This window comes from Eriocheir sinensis, chromosome 4, assembly GCF_024679095.1.
Source record: "Eriocheir sinensis breed Jianghai 21 chromosome 4, ASM2467909v1, whole genome shotgun sequence".
Taxonomy (NCBI): domain Eukaryota; kingdom Metazoa; phylum Arthropoda; class Malacostraca; order Decapoda; family Varunidae; genus Eriocheir; species Eriocheir sinensis.
This window is the reverse complement of record NC_066512.1, coordinates 28,551,096-28,569,270: the sequence shown is the minus strand read 5'-3', so window position 1 is coordinate 28,569,270 and position 18,175 is coordinate 28,551,096. Positions and strand designations below refer to the sequence as shown.

General features: G+C 45.0%; 1 protein-coding gene across 1 annotated transcript; it reads left to right on the top strand.

The window, feature by feature from the left end:
* Window positions 1-14,513: 14,513 nt before the first annotated feature.
* Window positions 14,514-16,612, top strand: LOC126981999 (tubulin alpha-3 chain). Its single transcript, XM_050833730.1, has 3 exons — window positions 14,514-14,660; window positions 14,867-15,089; window positions 15,421-16,612. The coding sequence occupies exons 1-3, from the start codon at window positions 14,658-14,660 to the stop codon at window positions 16,548-16,550; spliced, it is 1,356 nt and encodes a 451-aa protein (XP_050689687.1). The 5' UTR covers window positions 14,514-14,657; the 3' UTR covers window positions 16,551-16,612.
* The last annotated feature ends 1,563 nt before the right edge of the window (window positions 16,613-18,175 follow it).

The window sequence follows — 18,175 nt, the reverse complement described above, 5'->3', positions numbered from 1 at the left end:
GTTGAGCCTCGTCCAACTACTACTACTACTACTACTACTACTACTACTACTACTACTATTACTACTACTACTACTGGTTTAATTCTTCCTGATGCATATTGAATGTTTGGAAAGGTGTCGTGGAAAGCGTTCAAGTCGCAGGAAGTAGAAAATACACGTGAAAACATAACAATGATGAACAGCACATTAGCATTACTTCTATAGACACTGCCTATGGTGACCTGTTGGACCCAAGGACTGATGGAAGTGTCAGACTCGCTTAAAAGAGATGTCTTGGAGAGCGTTCAAGTCGTAGGAAGGAGGAAATACAAACGAAAAAGAAGACATTGAAGAACAACACAAGCCATCACTTCCATGGATACGTTTCTATGGTGACCTGGACCCAAATATTGCTGTAAGGGTCAAACTCGCTTAAAGAAAGGTGTATTGGAGGGAGTTCAAGTCGTAGGAAGGAGGATATACACATGAAAAAGAAGACATTGAGGAACAACACAAACCATATCACTATTATAGATACGTTCCTATGGTCACCTGAACCCAAAGACTGTTGTAAGGGTCAGACTCGCTTAAATGAAGTGTCTTGGAGAGCGTTCAAGTCGTAGGAAGGAGGTAATACACTTGAAAAAAAGAACAGCACAGAACATCACTTCTATGGACCCGTGCCTATGTTATATGACCTTGACCCAGAGTTATGGACCGTGTTTAGCCCGTCAGAACATTTATTTTCCTCCGGTCCAATTTAATCCATAATGCTCACGTGAATCAACCCTGTGTGTGGCGCCGCGGAGACTTCCACTATCGACCAGTCCCTCGCCGCTGCTGCACGATGCGACACCTGCTGAAAGGGGGGGAAGGGGGGAAGGGGCACTTGACCACTTCATCATCATCATCATCATCCATTATTACGCCAATGCATGACAGAGACCTTTCCCAATGTTTTCCACCTCTGTATACTGGTGTGGTCCGTCCTCCTCCGGCAAAGATTCTGATACCAATGTTTCCTACACTTTCTCATCATCAGCATTCATTATGAGACCACTATGACAAAGGCCTTTCCCATCGATGTTGATGTTATTTTCACCTCTGATGCTTCTAAACTTCATCCTGCTCCGGCAAAGGTTCTAATTCCAATCCTTTCTATTTTTATCTAATATCAGTGTGCTTCATCCTATTCTGGTAGGAATTCTACATCTCCACCTGGTTCTCCGCCTGATGTTGGTGTACTCTATCCTGCTCCGGCAAAGGTTATATCTCTCTTCCTCCACCTGGCTCTCTATCAGGTGCATGACGTGACCTGCCCGAGTCCCATTTCTTGACCACCTAAATGACTGTTGATTGGTGATAATATTATAATCTCTACGAATCATCACCCACAAAACACGCGCTGACCTCCACAATGTAGCCCATTAACTAATTATAATATAACGGTGAGGCTGCTGGTGATGATGATGATGATGATGATATTGAGCAGTGAATAGACGCGTAATAGATATTCAGAAAAAAGTAATATTATTCAAAATTAAAAGCTTATTAGTTGGAATATGGCTGCTGGAAAGAAAATAATGATAGCGGTTTTCCTTCATTTTTATAATTTAGGAAGGCCAGTGATTATTACGCCGTGGGGCTCTCTCTCTCTCTCTCTCTCTCTCTCTCTCTCTCTCTCTCTCTCTCTCTCTCTCCAAACAGTAGCATATGGCTCTTTAAACAGACTTGCGTGAGTAGTTGAGAGAGAGAGAGAGAGAGAGAGAGAGAGAGAGAGAGAGAAAGGGAGGAAGGGGGGTTGGTAGGGGTAACAAACACGATAGCTGCTGGCTGGCTCAGGGCTTGCTGGGGGCTGTTGTTTGGGTGGTTACTGGCAACTTGTGGGAACGGAACGTGAGCGAGTGCGAGGGGAGGGAGAGAGGAATGAGGAGGAGGAAGAGGAGGACTGGTGGTGTTTTCCTGTTTGGTGGTGGTGGTTGTGGTGGTATGGTTGACGTTTTGGGAACTAATGAACCATATTAGGTACTTCAGGCTGAGAAAAACACGCTCGGTGTTTTTGATGATATGCCTACGAAAGGTTGTCAAGGAAAATATGTGCCCCCAACCACATACATTGAACAAGGCTTTCGAAAGATGTGTGGGTATTTCCATGGGTAGTTTTATGACCCTGGTGGTAGTTTGGCAAAGTGTCTGCACCACGAACGTAAAGAAACACTCATGGGAACGCGTTTAACCTCAGTATTGACCTTTAGAAAAATTTAAGATTGATGTAATTATTGTAATAGAAGGAAGCCTCTAAGAATACTACCGACCTGGGGCTTCCTACAACATAAGAGGAAACGTATGTAATTTTAAAGGGAACACACTCATCCGTTTTACTTTCAAGAATATTGAAATCAACCCGAAAATGGCTTAAACTACAAAAATAAAATGAGAACTCTTAATTAATTGGGTATACTACAGCTTTATTTCATCGGGAAGCCTATGTTTTCAGGGGCATTCTGGTATACTATCAAAGGCGGTATGGCAACCCTGGGTGACGGGTGGTGGTGAGAGCGTTGGGTATGGAGGTATGAGGAACGGAAGGTGGTGAGGCAAGACAAGGAATAAATGGAGAGTGGAGAGTGGAAAAGTCACTGGGTCCAAATTCTTAAACGTATCGGGCTCCCATATCGACTATTTCCCAAGGCCACAGGGAAGATCAACCGGGTATTCATAGGTGGTGATTTTCCCGTTCGAAGTGCACAAGTCGGGTAAAACTATCACAAGCATCACAAAACAGTCCATGAAAAGCCCCTAGTAACTTCTACGTACGAGAGGCTTTTCAAACAGGCGAACTGAGGCGCCGATACCTATGGGCCAGCAGAGTCCGAGGCAGAAAGAAGGGATCGAGCGGTGGGCCTGTGAGGTAGCCAAATGCCCAGTGCTCTCAAGAAGATTGCATTGATTACTCTTCACAGGAGCGAGGGAGAGGGAGGAAGCGAGGAAGAAGGCAGGGCTAGTGTTGGCAAAAAGGTTACGTATGGTGGGAACTTAAAGGGGTGTTGGAGAGAGAGAGAAAGAGAGAGAGAGAGAGAGAGAGAGAGAGAGAGGGGGGGGGGGGTGGGGGACGGAAATCGTGGAGAGAGGAACAAACGAGAGGAGGAGGAGGAGGAGGAAAGCATTTGATGAGAATATGAGAGAGAGAGAGAGAGAGAGAGAGAGAGAGAGAGAGAGAGAGAGAGAGAGAGAGAGAGGAACAAACGAGAGGAGGAGGAAGGCATTTGGTGAGAATATGAGAGGAAGGGAGAGAATATGATGAGAGAGAGAGAGAGAGAGAGAGAGAGAGAGAGAGAGAGAGAGAGAGAGAGAGAGAGAGAGAGAGAGAACATAAGAACATAAGAACGCAGGAGTCTGCAAGAGGCCGGTAGGCCTGTACGAGGCAGCTCCTTTAGCCTGTACGAGGCAGCTCCTTGACTCTTCTGAATTTTCCACCATCTGGCTAAGACTTCATTGTCATTCTATTACTAAATACATCTGTGCTGTTTATCTCTCACTTAACTCTACCAACTATGTAAAATTCTTTGACTATTTGAATTCTAAAGTGGAGTACATCTTCACCCACTCTCCCTTCGCTGAAATCTCCATCCTAGGAGATTTCAATGTTCACCACCAGCTTTGGCTTTCATCCTCTTTCACTGACCATCCTGGTGAACAAGCCTACAACTTTGCTATCCTCAACGACCTAGAGCAGTTGGTCCAGCACCCTACACGTATTCCCGACCGTCTTGGAGATCGGCCCAACATACTAGACCTCTTCCTTACCTCAAACCCTTCTGCTTATTCTGTCAAACTGTTCTCTCCGTTGGGCTCCTCCGATCACAATCTTATTTCTGTATCCTGTCCTATCGCTCCTGTACACCCTCTGGACCCACCGATGAGGCGATGCTTCTGGCATTTTGCTTCAGCTCGGTGGGACGACCTGAGGATGTACTTTTCCGATTTCCCGTGGAATGATTATTGCTTCCAGGATAGAGACCCCTCTGTGTGTGCTCAGCGCATCACAGAGGTGATTGTCTCTGGAATGGAGGCATACATTCCTCGTTCTTTCTCTGCTCCTCACGCTAAAAAGCCTTGGTTTAATCACGTTTGTTCTCGTGCTGTCAATGATAGAGAGGTAGCTCACAAAAGGTACCAGAGCCTTCAAACTAATGCTAATTATGAACTTTACATTTCTGCCCGAAATCGTGCCAGATCTATTCTCCGACTAACCAAAAATTCTTTCATTAATAGAAAATGTCAAAACCTTGCTTTCTCTAACTCTTCCCGTGACTTCTGGCATCTAGCCAAAAACATCTCCTCCAACTGCACTTCTTCATCTTTCCTCCACTCTCAGTCCTGACGGCAACACTGCCGTCTCATCTATCTCTAAGGCTGAACTCTTCTCTCAAACTTTTTCTAAAAACTCCACTCTGGACGATTCTGATCATATTCCTCCTACTCATCCCCCCTCTGACTCCTTTATGCCTGTTATAAAGATTCTTCAAAATGATGTTTACTATGCCCTCTCTGGCCTCAATCCTCAGAAGGCTTATGGACCTGATGGAGTGCCTCCTATTGTCCTTAAAAACTGTGCCTCCGTGCTGTCACCCTGCCTGGTCAAACTCTTTCGCCTCTGCCTGTCAACATCTACCTTTCCTTCTTGCTGGAAGTATGCCTTCATACAGCCTGTACCTAAGAAGGGTGACCGCTCCAATCCCTCAAACTACCGTCCTATAGCTTTACTTTCTTGTCTATCTTAGGCTTTTGAATCAATCCTTAACCGGAAGATTCAGCACCTTTCCACTTCTGACCTTCTATCTGATCGCCAGTATGGGTTCCGCAAGGGCGTTCTACTGGTGATCTCCTAGCCTTCTTAACTAACTCTTGGTCATCCTCTTAGCCGTTTCGGTGAAACTTTTGCTATTGCGCTGGACATATCAAAAGCTTTTGATAGGGTCTGGCACAAATCTTTGCTTTCTAAACTACCCTCCTACGGTTTCTATCCTTCTCTGTACCTTTATCTCCAGTTTCCTTTCTGACCGTTCTATTTCTGCCGTGGTAGACGGTCACTGTTCTTCCCTAAATCTATTAACAGTGGTGTCCCACAGGGTTCTGTCCTATCTCCCACTCTTTTTCTGTTGTTCATTGATGATCTTCTTTCCAAAACGAACTGTCCTATCCATTCCTACGCCGATGATTCCACTCTGCATTACTCAACTTCTTTAAATAGAAGACCCACCCTTCAGGAACTTAACGACTCAAGGCTGGAGGCTGCAGAACGCTTAGCCTCAGACCTTACTATTATTTCCGATTGGGGCAAGAAGAACCTGGTGTCCTTCAACGCCTCAAAAACACAGTTTCTCCACCTATCCACTCGACACAATCTTCCAAACAACTATCCCCTATTCTTTGACAACACCCAGCTATCACCTTCCTCAACACTAAACATCCTCGGTCTATCCTTAACTCAAAATCTCAACTGGAAACTTCATATCTCATCTCTTACTAAATCAGCTTCCTCGAGGCTGGGCGTTCTGTACCGTCTCCGCCAGTTCTTCTCCCTTGCACAGTTGCTGTCCATATACAGGGGCCTTGTCCGCCCTCGTATGGAGTATGCATCTCATGTGTGGGAAGGCTCCACTCACACAGCTCTTCTGGACAGAGTGGAGGCTAAGGCTCTTCGTCCGATCAGCTCTCCTCCTCATACTGATAGTCTTCTACCTCTTAAATTCCGCCGCAATGTTGCCTCTCTTTCTATCTTCTATCGATATTTCCACGCTGACTGCTCTTCTAAACTTGCTAACTGCATGCCTCCCCCCCTCCCGCGGCCCCACTGCACTCGACTTTCTACTCATGCTCATCCTTATACTGTCCAAACCCCTTATGCAAGAGTTAACCAGCATCTTCACTCTTTCATCCCTCACGCTGGTAAACTCTGGAACAATCTTCCTTCATCTGTATTTCCTCCTGCCTACGACCTGAACTCTTTCAAGAGGAGGGTATCAGGACACCTCTCCTCCCGTATTTGATCTTCCTTTCGGCCACTTCTTTTGTTTCTTTTTTAGGAGCAGCGAGTAGCGGCTTTTTTATTATTATTGTTTTTTGTGTGCCCTTGAGCTGCCTCCTTTGTTGTAAAAAAAAAAATATATAAATACATAAATATATATATATATATATATATATATATATATATATATATATATATATATATATATATATATATATATATATACAAACAAGACAAGGACAAACAAGACGAGGAGGAGGAGGAGGAGGTGGAAAACATTTGGTGAGGATACGAGAGGGTGGAAGAGAGAGAGAGAGAGAGAGAGAGAGAGAGAGAGAGAGAGAGAGAGAGAGAGAGAAAGGATGGATGAGGACGGAGGAGAGGGAAAAGGACAAACAAAAGGAGGAAGAGAAGGAAATAAAAGCATCTGGTGATAATAAGAGAAAGGAAAGGTGAGAATAGAGAATGGAGGATCGTATAAGAGAAAGCTACATGTTACGATTCTGAGATGTGGATGGGAGGAAGCGAAAGAGGGTGGGTGGGTATAGCTAGCTAGGTGGATGAGTGGACGAGAGGGGAGTGGATGGGTGAGTGAGTGAGTGAGAGGTGGTAGACAGAACATGAGGGAGGAAATAGATATCCGGGAGAGGGAGGGAGAGCTGGTGATGATGGTGGTGGTGGTGTTGGGTGTTGGGAGGCAGTAATGGTGATGACGTGTCGACCAGCCAGGCAGCCAGACAGCCAGCGCGCCACCACCATCACCACCACCACCCATGACTCACCATCCTTGGCCTTCCCGAGTAGTAACGCAAATTTAAGCACCCTAGACAGACATAGACACAGCCATAGCACATAGGTCCGTATTCTCAGACATTTCGGGGCTCACTCACCCACACTTGAGAATGTTTTTTGTAAAGGTTGTTGTATTTCCACGGGCAGTTTTAAGAGCATTTTTTTATAGTGATAGTTTGACAAGGCTTCTGCACCATGAATTTGAAAATCACTCATGAGAACCGGACTAATCTCCTTTGAGGCCTTTGGAAATTGTTGTTTTGTGAAAGCCGAAAGCGTCAGAGAATATACTTGCCATACACATACGCATACATATACATAGCAAAGTCAGCTAGGAAAACAAGAAGGCATATATAAACATAGCATAGATAGATGCCTAAAACAGACATAGGTAGAATATGGAGACTAACTTATAAGACACAACAGACAGCAGACATGAGCAGTTATAACACACACAGACATTTAAAGCAGACATACAGACATACACATAACAAATATTGGTATAACATGGGGATACGCGTGTCATTATTAGGGACATTGATATAGGTATACGGTTTTTTTTTTACAAATCAGACAGGCATAACAGTAGTAGTAGTAGTAATAGTAGTATAGTAGTAGTAGTAGTAGTAGTTGCGCAGAAGTTGTAGTAATTGTCACGCTAACATTGTAAAAAAGAATAATGATAATATCTAGGTATCAGGAGCGAGAGATAAGAGTGGTTTTACGATGGTGATAATGTGGTGACAAAAAATAACTTATCATATTGAAAAAAGTGCCAAATGTAACTCTCTCTCTCTCTCTCTCTCTCTCTCTCTCTCTCTCTCTCTCTCTCTCTCAATGACCTCTCAACCTATACCTCCCCTCTCCTCCTTTCACCTCTCCTCCCTTTCTCTCGCCTCCTCAGCCTCTCCTCTCCCTTTCCTCCTCTTCCCTGCACGTGACCTCTCTGCCTAACAATGCTTGAAGTGAAAGGGAAAAAAAGGGGAAAGGGAAGGGGAAAAAAACATAAGAAAGTTCCCATTGTCACGTCAGCTTTCTCTCTCTCTCTCTCTCTCTCTCTCTCTCTCTCTCCCCTTTATTCCTGTTACAATGAGCCATAAAATGATAATGTTAGTGTTCCAGTATTTGATTGAGCAGCTAGTCTGATACTACTACTACTACTACTACTACTACTACTACTACTGTTGTTTCTGCTGCTGCTTATGCCAAAAAAATATCAGACTTTCGGACACCACCAGCTTACATTATCTGACTTGTTATGTTAATGATGATGTTGATGTGAGAGAGAGAGAGAGAGAGAGAGAGAGAGAGAGAGAGAGAGAGAGAGAGAGAGAGAGAGAAACAGACAGAAACAGACAGAAACAGACAGACAGGCACACGAACAGAAACAGACAGGACAAAGAACATAGGGAACGGAACGGTTGAGAAAGAGGAGGAGAAGGAGGCGGTTTTGGGGTGGCAAGGAGGAATGGAGAAGGATCAAGGACATGCCAGCAGGAGGGAGGGAAGGAGAGAAGGAGGGAGGGAAGGAAGGAGACGGAGGCAGGTGGTGGTTCGTTCAGACTCGTCGTCACTCCACACAGACAGACAGACACAGACACATCGCCGCCACAGACAGCCATTACCACCTCTCTCTCTCTCTCTCTCTCTCTCTCTCTCTCTCTCTCTCTCTCTCTCTCTTCTCCTTTCCGATGTCCAACATGTTAAGAGGAAACTGACTTTTATTGAGGTTGACTGCATTCATCATCATCATCATCAACTTTATATACTTTCTAGAACACCAACGAGCGAGTCAGATAATAATGTCAGCTGCTGGCGTCCGAATGCCCGATAGTGTGGCTTTAGTTTAATCTATTACTTAATGTTTATCTTGTTTGTTTCTCTCCTTCCTCTTTCTCGTCTTTCCTAGCTTTCTCTCCCTCCTCCTCCTTCACCTCATCTTTATTAATTTATTTCCTCTTTTTTATCTCCCCCTTCTCATTCCTTCATCATCATCTCGTTTTTCTTTTCCTCTTCCTCCTCCTTTCTTGTTAAATAATAATTCCTCCAATATATATAATTTCTAGACTATCCACCCGTTTACAGTAAGACGAACAATCATTCATTAAATACGAGAGAAAATAGAAGGAAAGGTAAGGAGGGAAGAAAGGAAGGGAGAAAGAAAGAAACGGGAAAATGAAGGAAGAGAAGCAGTTATAAGTAAAAAATAGGATCAGTTAAGAAACGGGGAAAAAGGAAGAGAGAAAAGATACGGAGAGAGAGAGAGAGAGAGAGAGAGAAGAGAGAACAGAGGAAGCTTGAGGTCACGAGTCGAGCGGTTCTGCTGTTCTCCTTTCCACACACAGCTGCTCTTTCCTACCCTGTCACCTCTCTCTCTCTCTCTCTCTCTCTCTCTCTCTCTCTCTCTCTCTCTCTCTCTCTTCCACCCCTTCCTTTGCAACCCTCTGACCTTATTTCCTTCCTTCCCTACCTTCTTTCCTCTTTACTATTCCATTCTCTTTCTCTCCCATTGTCCTCTGTCTCTCTTCTCTTCCTGTCCCCTTCCCCTTCCCCTCCTCTCTTGTTTCATCCTCTCTCCCATCTCTTCCTGTCCTATGTCCCTACCCTCTTCCTGCCCCCTTCTTTTCCTTTTCTCTCTCTTATTCCATCGTTGTTGTTTTTTCATCTCTCCTCTCTCCTATTCCATCCTCTCCCTTCCATCTCTCCCTTTCCTCTGTCCCTTCTTTTTCCCTGTCCTTTTCCACTTCTCTCTCCTATTTCAACCTCTTCCATGTCCATCTCCCTTCCCTCTCTCCCTTTCCTTTGTTTCTGCTCTCCTCCTGCCCCCTTCCCCTTCTTCTTTTTCCTATTCCATCCTCTTTCCCTTCCCCCTCCTATTTCACTTTCTTCCCCTTCCCTCTCCTCCTTTCCCATACTCTTTCCCTTCCCTCTCTTCCCTGTCCCTGTCCCATCCTCTGTGTCTGCTCTCTTCCTGTCCCTTTCCCCTTCCCGCCATTCTTTGTTTCCTCCTGCCCACTTGCAACGTTGTGTGGAGCCACGTGGGGCCGGAGAGAGAGAGAGAGAGAGAGAGAGAGAGAGAGAGAGAGAATACACTTCACCCATGCATTTCCACCTCTCCCCGCCCGGATATACATAGTTATACAGTCACACTTACGCAAGGTCCAGTCTGGCAGAAATGAACAGCTTAGCGTAGGCCTATGCCAACTTTATACATTCATACGTAGATTAGTCTGCTTAGATATAGGACTAAACAGAGCACATGCAGATAGATAGACATAGAAAGATAGATAAATAGAGATGGATAGATATGTTATCTGATTTTCTCCTTGAGTGAAACTACTGAAATTGGCGAGAAAGCAGAGCAAAGAGGAGGAGGAGGAGGAGGAGGAAGCCGGCTGAAAGAAAATATTTCCTGTTGAGATAATTTGTGTGGTGATAAAATGCCAAGCTCGATCATTCCCACTTCACGTTCGACTCCGCCTCCACATTCACCAACATTTAGCCAGCGCGATTTACCTGTAATGTTATGCTCACAAAGATTGGATATAACAGTATTAATGGATACATTCGCGTCAGTTTGTATGAATTTACAGTGATCCATGTTTATATTGCAACGTTGACAGTGAAATGAAAAATATGAAAGGAAGAAAGGATGGGAGGATGTAACGTATATAAAGAAGAAAGGAAAAACGGAATATAAAAGGAAGGAAGGAAATGTAAGGAAGGGAGAAAGAAAGACTGAAGGAAAGAAAGGAAGAAGGGAAGGAAAGGAAGGACGGAAGGAAGAACGAAAAGAAAAAAGGAAAAAAAAATAGGAAAAATAAAGGAAGGGAAGCAGTAATAAAACCAAGAAAAATGCAGGGAATGAATGAATGGGTGAATAAACAAGTGAAATAAGCGAAATCACGAAAGAACAAGGAAAGAAAGAATCTTGTGAACTTACAAGTTAATTAAATACAAGATAAGCTTCATTATAAATTATGTGCAGCCGACTACGGTGGCTAAATTGTGAGCAATAGAGATGAACTTCGAGGCCACGCGCAGCTATAGCGTATGCCTCCATGAGCGTATGCCCCTAACTTAAGAACCTTCCAAATATTTGTATAGCGGTAGTCGAATTGTGAGCCCCATGGGAGTGAGAAAAGACCTTCAAACTGTTCTTTAGAGAGAGAGAGAGAGAGAGAGAGAGAGAGAGAGAGAAGTTGGTGAACCTGAATGGTGGGGTCGACATTCTTCTCACCGTGTTGCCAGTTCAATGCAATTACCTCCATTCTCAAAATACTATTGCTACGTATTCTTGTTCTCCTCCTCCTCCTCCTTCGTCACCCTGTTCTTCCTCTTCTTCCTCTCCTCCTCCTCCAACTTCTAAACGATTATAGCCGTCATTGGGCTCTAATTCCACCACAAACGAGAGAAAAAAATAATTATGCAGTGGCTTAATAAAAATAATGTTTCTCTCTCTCTCTCTCTCTCTCTCTCTCTCTCTCTCTCTCTCTCTCTCTCTCTCTCATGCCTTCACTATGTAATAATAATTTCAAAAACTGTGGCTGTCACGAAAATCTTAAACTACCGCGAATACAAGAAAAAGTCACTCAATCAGTTCCGCTGAAAACATTTTGTAAAACCTGCAGAACGATAGCCATTAGGGACGTCTTGTATTACCAAAAATGAAAGATAGGCGAGACTGCTGGTTTGGCTGGAGGCTATATTCGGTCAAGCCTAAAACGGTGTGTGTGTAATAAACAGACCAAAATTATGGCCCCGGTGCGGAATCTTTAAGGCTCCTGGGTTTCAAGGTTACGTGGATAAGGTCAGGATCAATAGGAATTTACATAGCAGGACACACGAACACGATATGCCATTACCTTATGTTGTATGCTATAATAAAAGTGGGAGCATATGATACAGATGCTCACCTCCGTCCAATTGGTTTTATTAAAAAGTCTGAGAGGTATTTTGCAGGGCCTGGGAGAAATATGAAATAGAGAAGGTGTGTATTTCAACATAAATTGCCAGTTCCCTTAAAGCAAGTTCACCGTTCTCATTTGTAATATGAACTAGACGAGGAAACGCTACGTATATATATTTTTTTTCTAAAGGACCTATAGGAAATAATATAAAATAGAGGTGAATATTAACATTTATATTGAGAGAGCAAGGCACATAAAACGAAATTATCAGTTTTTGTAGGCCCAGCTCAGCAAATTCACCATCGTCATTATATCATTCACCATCAGCTTCATATATTTTGTTACGTAGGATCTGTGCGAAAAAAATATGAAACGGATGGCATTATATAAGAAATTTTGAGATGAAAATCCATTCCTTCCCTTCTCAATAACCCATAGGCCCTCTCATACAGCTTCGTAATCCTCTAATAAGGTACTCCACTTCTTATTCTAATCTACATGGAGGATACGTTATAGTGATAGAGCAGCTGGTGACCGTTAGGAGGAGGAGGTGAGGTGTAACGGCTGGCTGGCTGGCTGGCTGGGCCCCGCGTCGACCCAGCCAGCCAGCAGTCCCTCGCCCGCAGCCATTCGCCACCCCACTCCGCCTGACAACAGCTCGGAGCTCGCTCTCACAAATGTCTGTTCCCTGTTCTGCCAGATTATTGATTAATTGATAGTTTATTGATTAGTTGGTGGATTGATTACGATTTGGAATAGTATACGTAGCTACAATACCCCTAACCTACTATTTAAAATACCTACACTTTTTTCCTATTTGCTTCTTAATTTCCTGTGTCTCTTACCCATTGTCTGTTCTCTGGATCTCGAAATGAATGACGGTATTAATGAATGGATTGTTTACGATTCGGATAAGTATACCCTACGTTACCTACACTTCAAAATCTATAATCACAATCAGCTATGTCCTATGGGATTCGTAATTTCCTAGATAGCATTTGAATGAGCTTTTAGGGGTGTTCAGAAGGGTTGGGTGGCTTTGAAGGGTTGTTTCGGTGGTTGATATTTGGCTGGGTAAGCGGAGTCGAGTGTGGTGGTGGTGGCGGACTTGGTGGCGGAAGGGAAGTGAAGGGAAGAAAGTGGTTGAGAGGTGGGAAGGAGGAAAGGGGAAGAGGATGAAGGGGGTGGGAAGAAGGAAGGGGGAAGAGGAGGAAGAGAGAGGCCAGTCAGGGTTGTTGCACCAAATCGAGATCTTATGTGTGGTGCCACAGTGGTGGTGATGACGGGAAGGGAAGTGAAGGGAAGAAAGCGGGTGGGGGAAAGGAGGAGGAGGGAAGAGGAGGAAGAGAGAGAGAGAGAGAGAGAGGCCCAGACAGGGTTGTAGCACCAATATTATAACTAAATCTTACGTGAGCGGCCTCAATAACGAGTTTTGTGCTTGACTGTTGAAGCAGAGCATTATACACATACAGAGAGAGAGAGAGAGAGAGAGAGAGAGAGAGAGAGAGTCCCCGTCATATGTGGTTGGGTGGCGGGAGAACTTTAGTAGAGGAAAGCAGCCATGTCCATAATATTACAGCTTTCGGGGGCGTCCTTGGCGGTGATACGCAAGTGGAACACAGCCTTGGAAGGAGGGGAGGCGTTGAGGGCGAAATTAGTGGGTTGGAGGCGCCTCACGAAGCGCAATGATGGCGTAGAACGAAAGAAATGCAGAGGATTATCCGTCAGTGAATCACCGCCATGACTCACGGCTGGAGGAGTAGGATGACGAGTACGAGGAGAGAAAAATGAGGTTGTAGGAGAGAACAGAAACGTATCCCACACTTCAGTAGTTAAGAATAAGTAGTATGTACGCAAAGCTAATAGTAGGAAGACAAAGATCATTCTGAAGAGGTGCTAGCATGGCGTGTTCCTCTTCAATGAGGTGCTCGAGAAATTCGTAAATTTGAAAGTTCCCGCGTGACACGCCCTTCTCGTCCCCCACAAGGATTCCACCTGCGTAGCCGCCCCCCGAAGCTTTCCCTAGGGCGTAAAGGCATGGCTGATGGATGGTGTGTGGGTGGAGGCAATGCTAGTGTCACAGAAAGCTTGTTTTGGATGAGAAAATGTATAATTCCCACTCCCAGGTGTACTGTTGCATTATGGGTGTGAGTCAGCGGCCTCGCCCACCACCGGCGCCGCTTGCTGTTTCTCCCTCCCTCCCTCCCTCCCTCCATTCTTGTTTCCTTCCCTCTAAGCCCACTCCAGTCATCACATGTTTCCCCACTAGTTCACCACGATCATAATTATCTTCTTAGAGGCAAATAAAGATCCAAAACGCTGTCGAAGCACTGTATTATTGGATTTAGCTGGTGGTGTCCTGTGTCAAACGTTTTCAAGCTATTTCGTTAATCTTCATCATGAGCGAAAAATATCTGTTCGCCTTAGAGTTATATCTCAAGGAATTAAGACAATATTATTGACTTTCACAACACATGAAGAGCTACTTAGCAACACTGTTTGGTGTATGGAGACATAGGTTTAGTATCATACGATATAAATTATAAATACTGAACGAAATCAAAAGCCATGGTACTCCTTTAACAGGACTGAGAAAGTAACTCCCCGTTTAGGTGGTTCTGAAGGGCTGGCTTTGGTTTTCTGACTCTAGAACGGCCTCTGAGTTACCTTAGAACAAAGTTATTACTAGAAGACGAAATAAACCCCTCAAATTATAATGCTATTTAGCAGATCGATTTTCAAACACCACACCTTGGTCCGCGCCCCTCCTAACCAATAAGAATCGTTCCCTCTTAACGCAGACGAATCAAATTCAAAGGATGGAATGACGTCAGAGACCCTATAAAACCAGCCTGCGCGCGAAAACTGCACCAGTCGCGTCGTCACGAGGGCACCGTCCACAGTTCCTCGAGATACCGGCGTCTCAACAACCAACCTAATTCAAAATGGTAAGCAGAGGCTTGTTTCTTTGTCTCATCAACATGGAGGGCTTGTATACGTGTGTGGCTGGTTATATACGTAGGCTGTGGTTATGACATGAACGGATCAGTTTTATCGCTGATGTGGATGGTTTTGTCTACCGGTGACTTGACAAAAAGCACTATTATTGTCTACACTACAACCTTCGTTACAATGTTATACGTTATCTTTTCAGCGTGAGTGCATCTCAATCCATGTGGGTCAGGCTGGGGCTCAGATGGGCAATGCCTGCTGGGAGCTCTACTGCCTCGAGCACGGCATCCAGCCCGATGGCCAGATGCCCTCTGACAAGACCGTCGGCGGCGGCGACGACTCCTTCAACACTTTCTTCAGCGAGACCGGGAGTGGCAAGCACGTCCCCCGCGCTGTCTTCGTGGATCTCGAGCCCACGGTTATCGGTGAGTCATGGGCGGCCACGTAGCGATTTCCCGGTAGTTGGGCTCTCTCGCTCTCCATCGATTTGCCGGTGTTCTAGATTGTCACAGCAACATGATTATTCTCCATCGATTTGACGGTGTGATACACTTGGTAACATGATTATTCTAATCGACTTTCGCAAGGTTTTGTACTTAATGGTTGCTTTACTTTTTTTTCTTTTCCACATTTTACGGTTGACTTATCAAACTTCTCTTGCGGTAGCTCTACCTACTCTACCATGTTCAGTCTTGCGGTTGCTGATTATCTACTTTAGTTTATCCGTCTTACGGTTGCTCTTTATTCCTCCCGCAGACGAAATCCGGACCGGCGTATACAGACAGCTCTTCCATCCCGAGCAGCTGATCACCGGTAAGGAGGATGCCGCCAACAACTATGCCCGTGGCCACTACACCATCGGCAAGGAGATTGTGGATATCGTCCTTGACCGCATCCGGAAACTTGCCGATAACTGCACTGGCCTTCAAGGATTCCTCATCTTCCATTCCTTCGGCGGCGGCACTGGCTCCGGCTTCACTTCCCTGCTCATGGAAAGGCTGTCGGTGGACTACGGCAAGAAGAGCAAGCTCGAGTTCGCTATCTACCCCGCTCCTCAGGTTGCCACCGCTGTCGTTGAGCCCTACAACTCTATCCTCACTACCCACACCACCCTCGAGCACTCCGACTGCGCCTTCATGGTCGACAACGAGGCCATCTATGACATCTGCCGAAGGAATCTGGACATCGAGCGACCCACCTACACCAACCTGAATAGGCTCATTGGCCAGATCGTGTCCTCCATCACTGCCTCCCTGAGATTCGACGGCGCCCTCAACGTTGATCTGACCGAGTTCCAGACCAACTTGGTACCCTACCCACGCATCCACTTCCCTCTGGTGACCTACGCTCCCGTTATCTCCGCGGAAAAGGCTTACCATGAGCAGCTGTCTGTGTCTGAGATCACCAACGCCTGCTTTGAGCCCGCAAACCAGATGGTGAAATGTGACCCACGCCACGGCAAGTACATGGCCTGCTGCCTGTTGTACCGCGGTGATGTGGTACCCAAGGACGTCAACGCTGCTATCGCTACCATCAAGACCAAGAGGACCATTCAGTTTGTGGACTGGTGTCCCACTGGCTTCAAGGTTGGCATCAACTACCAGCCGCCTACCGTGGTGCCTGGCGGTGACCTGGCGAAGGTTTCTCGTGCCGTTTGCATGCTGTCCAACACCACTGCTATCGCCGAGGCCTGGGCCCGCTTGGACCACAAATTCGACCTCATGTACGCCAAGCGCGCCTTCGTGCACTGGTATGTGGGTGAGGGCATGGAGGAGGGAGAGTTCACCGAGGCCAGGGAGGACTTAGCTGCTCTGGAGAAGGACTACGAAGAGGTGGGCGTGGACTCCGCCGACGCAGAGGGCGAGGATGAGGGAGAGGAGTATTAAATCTTGTCTCAGGCTGATCTACATTCCTTCATGTTCTGTCCCAATAAATCTTTTAATTTCTATTGTATCTATTCATTTTAAATGATAATTGTATTGGGTTACCTCGAGTGGATTGGAAAATGATTGCAGTACATGGCTATGGCTGGCTCTTGTAACAAGATTACCAAAGCAGATAAGAATATGGATTTGATACAGGAATATAACTGAATAATACTTGTTCTGGTTAACTGGACGGTGTTCAGAGTTACTAATGCTTTTAATTTATGCCAAATCAAAAGATCCTAGTTCTATAGATTATGAAATGCGATCCTAGCTTGTCAACCGGAGAAGTGCTGGGTAGGGTAAAATTTCCTATTGGCTGGATAGGACCCGTTCACACTGGGCAACCAACCCAGCGACTTGAAAGCTCCCTTCAACTCTGTATCCGGCGATCGTTTCTAGACCTTTCCAACCATGTGCGACCCTTTCACTTCAAAATTTCGCACTTAGCATCTAGTGTATACCCTGAGTCGCTAGGTAGTGGGCTTCTGGCCCAGTCGGCATAGTGGCTGTGGTGCGGTGCCTTCGGAAAACTACAAAAAGTCTATGGTAAGAAACTCAACCTTCTGCTTGTTCTGATGGTGTTCCTTCAGTCTTTTTAAAAAGATGTGCCCCTTCTGTTAGTTACCCTCTGTTGCTACTGTTCAGAAAATGATCAATGCGTGTCCCCTCAGACTGGAAAGATGATTATAATGTTATTCCACTATTTAAAGGAGTTCATTCTGATCCTCTGAATTACTGACCTATAACATTGACGTTTGTGTGCTCAAAAAATTTTGAGAGAATTATAATCTCCTAATTGTCTGCATAGTCAATTACTTTCACCTAATCAGTATGGTTTTAGATCAGGCAGGTCAGTGTCTGAGCAATTATTATACACTTATGGCTGTTACTGATCACTATGATCAAGTTTTTCCAGTGGATGCTATATATTTTTTACTTTAAAAGGGCGTTTGATGTTGTCAACCATAGACTGTTACTTAGGATGTTAGCTAGCATTGGAGTTGAAGGCTGTTTGCTGGGCTGGCTGAGTGATTACTTGACTGGGAGGGAAATGAAAGTGGTTGTGCATGGCTATGAGAGTTATCAAGTTGAGGTTGGTAGCGGTGTCCCACAGGGTTCAGTGATTAGTCCATTGCTATTCCTTATTTATATCAATCATGTGGTCTCTGGTTTAAACTGTAAATTTTACCTCTTTGCTGATGACCTCAAGTTATTTTTAGCCTCGGTAGTTTCGAAATCTGACTATTTAATTTCCCATCTTCATCTGCAGAGGGATATTAATCTACTCTTCCATACAAGTAGATCTTGGGGTTTGTTTTTTTCAATAGGCAAATGTGTCAGAATGAACTTTTGTAGAAGTTTTCAAGATGCACCTGTTCTCTTGCAGTACTTCATTGGTGAGCAACCCAGATGTTGACAACCACAAAGATCTTGGGGTCAGGATCGATTCTTCTTTCAAGTTCTATCTTCATGTGAGAGAGATTGCAGGCAAAGCTAGTGAGAGAGGTTTTTATTTCACATATTAGGCCAATCCTCGACTATGCTTCTGTGGTGTGGTTTACTGGATATTTTGGGAATGTAAT

Coding starts and splice junctions, on each gene's coding strand:
- LOC126981999 (XM_050833730.1), top strand. Junction 15,090..15,420: donor TCTCGAGCCCACGGTTATCG/GTGAGTCATGGG, acceptor TTCCTCCCGCAG/ACGAAATCCGGACCGGCGTA.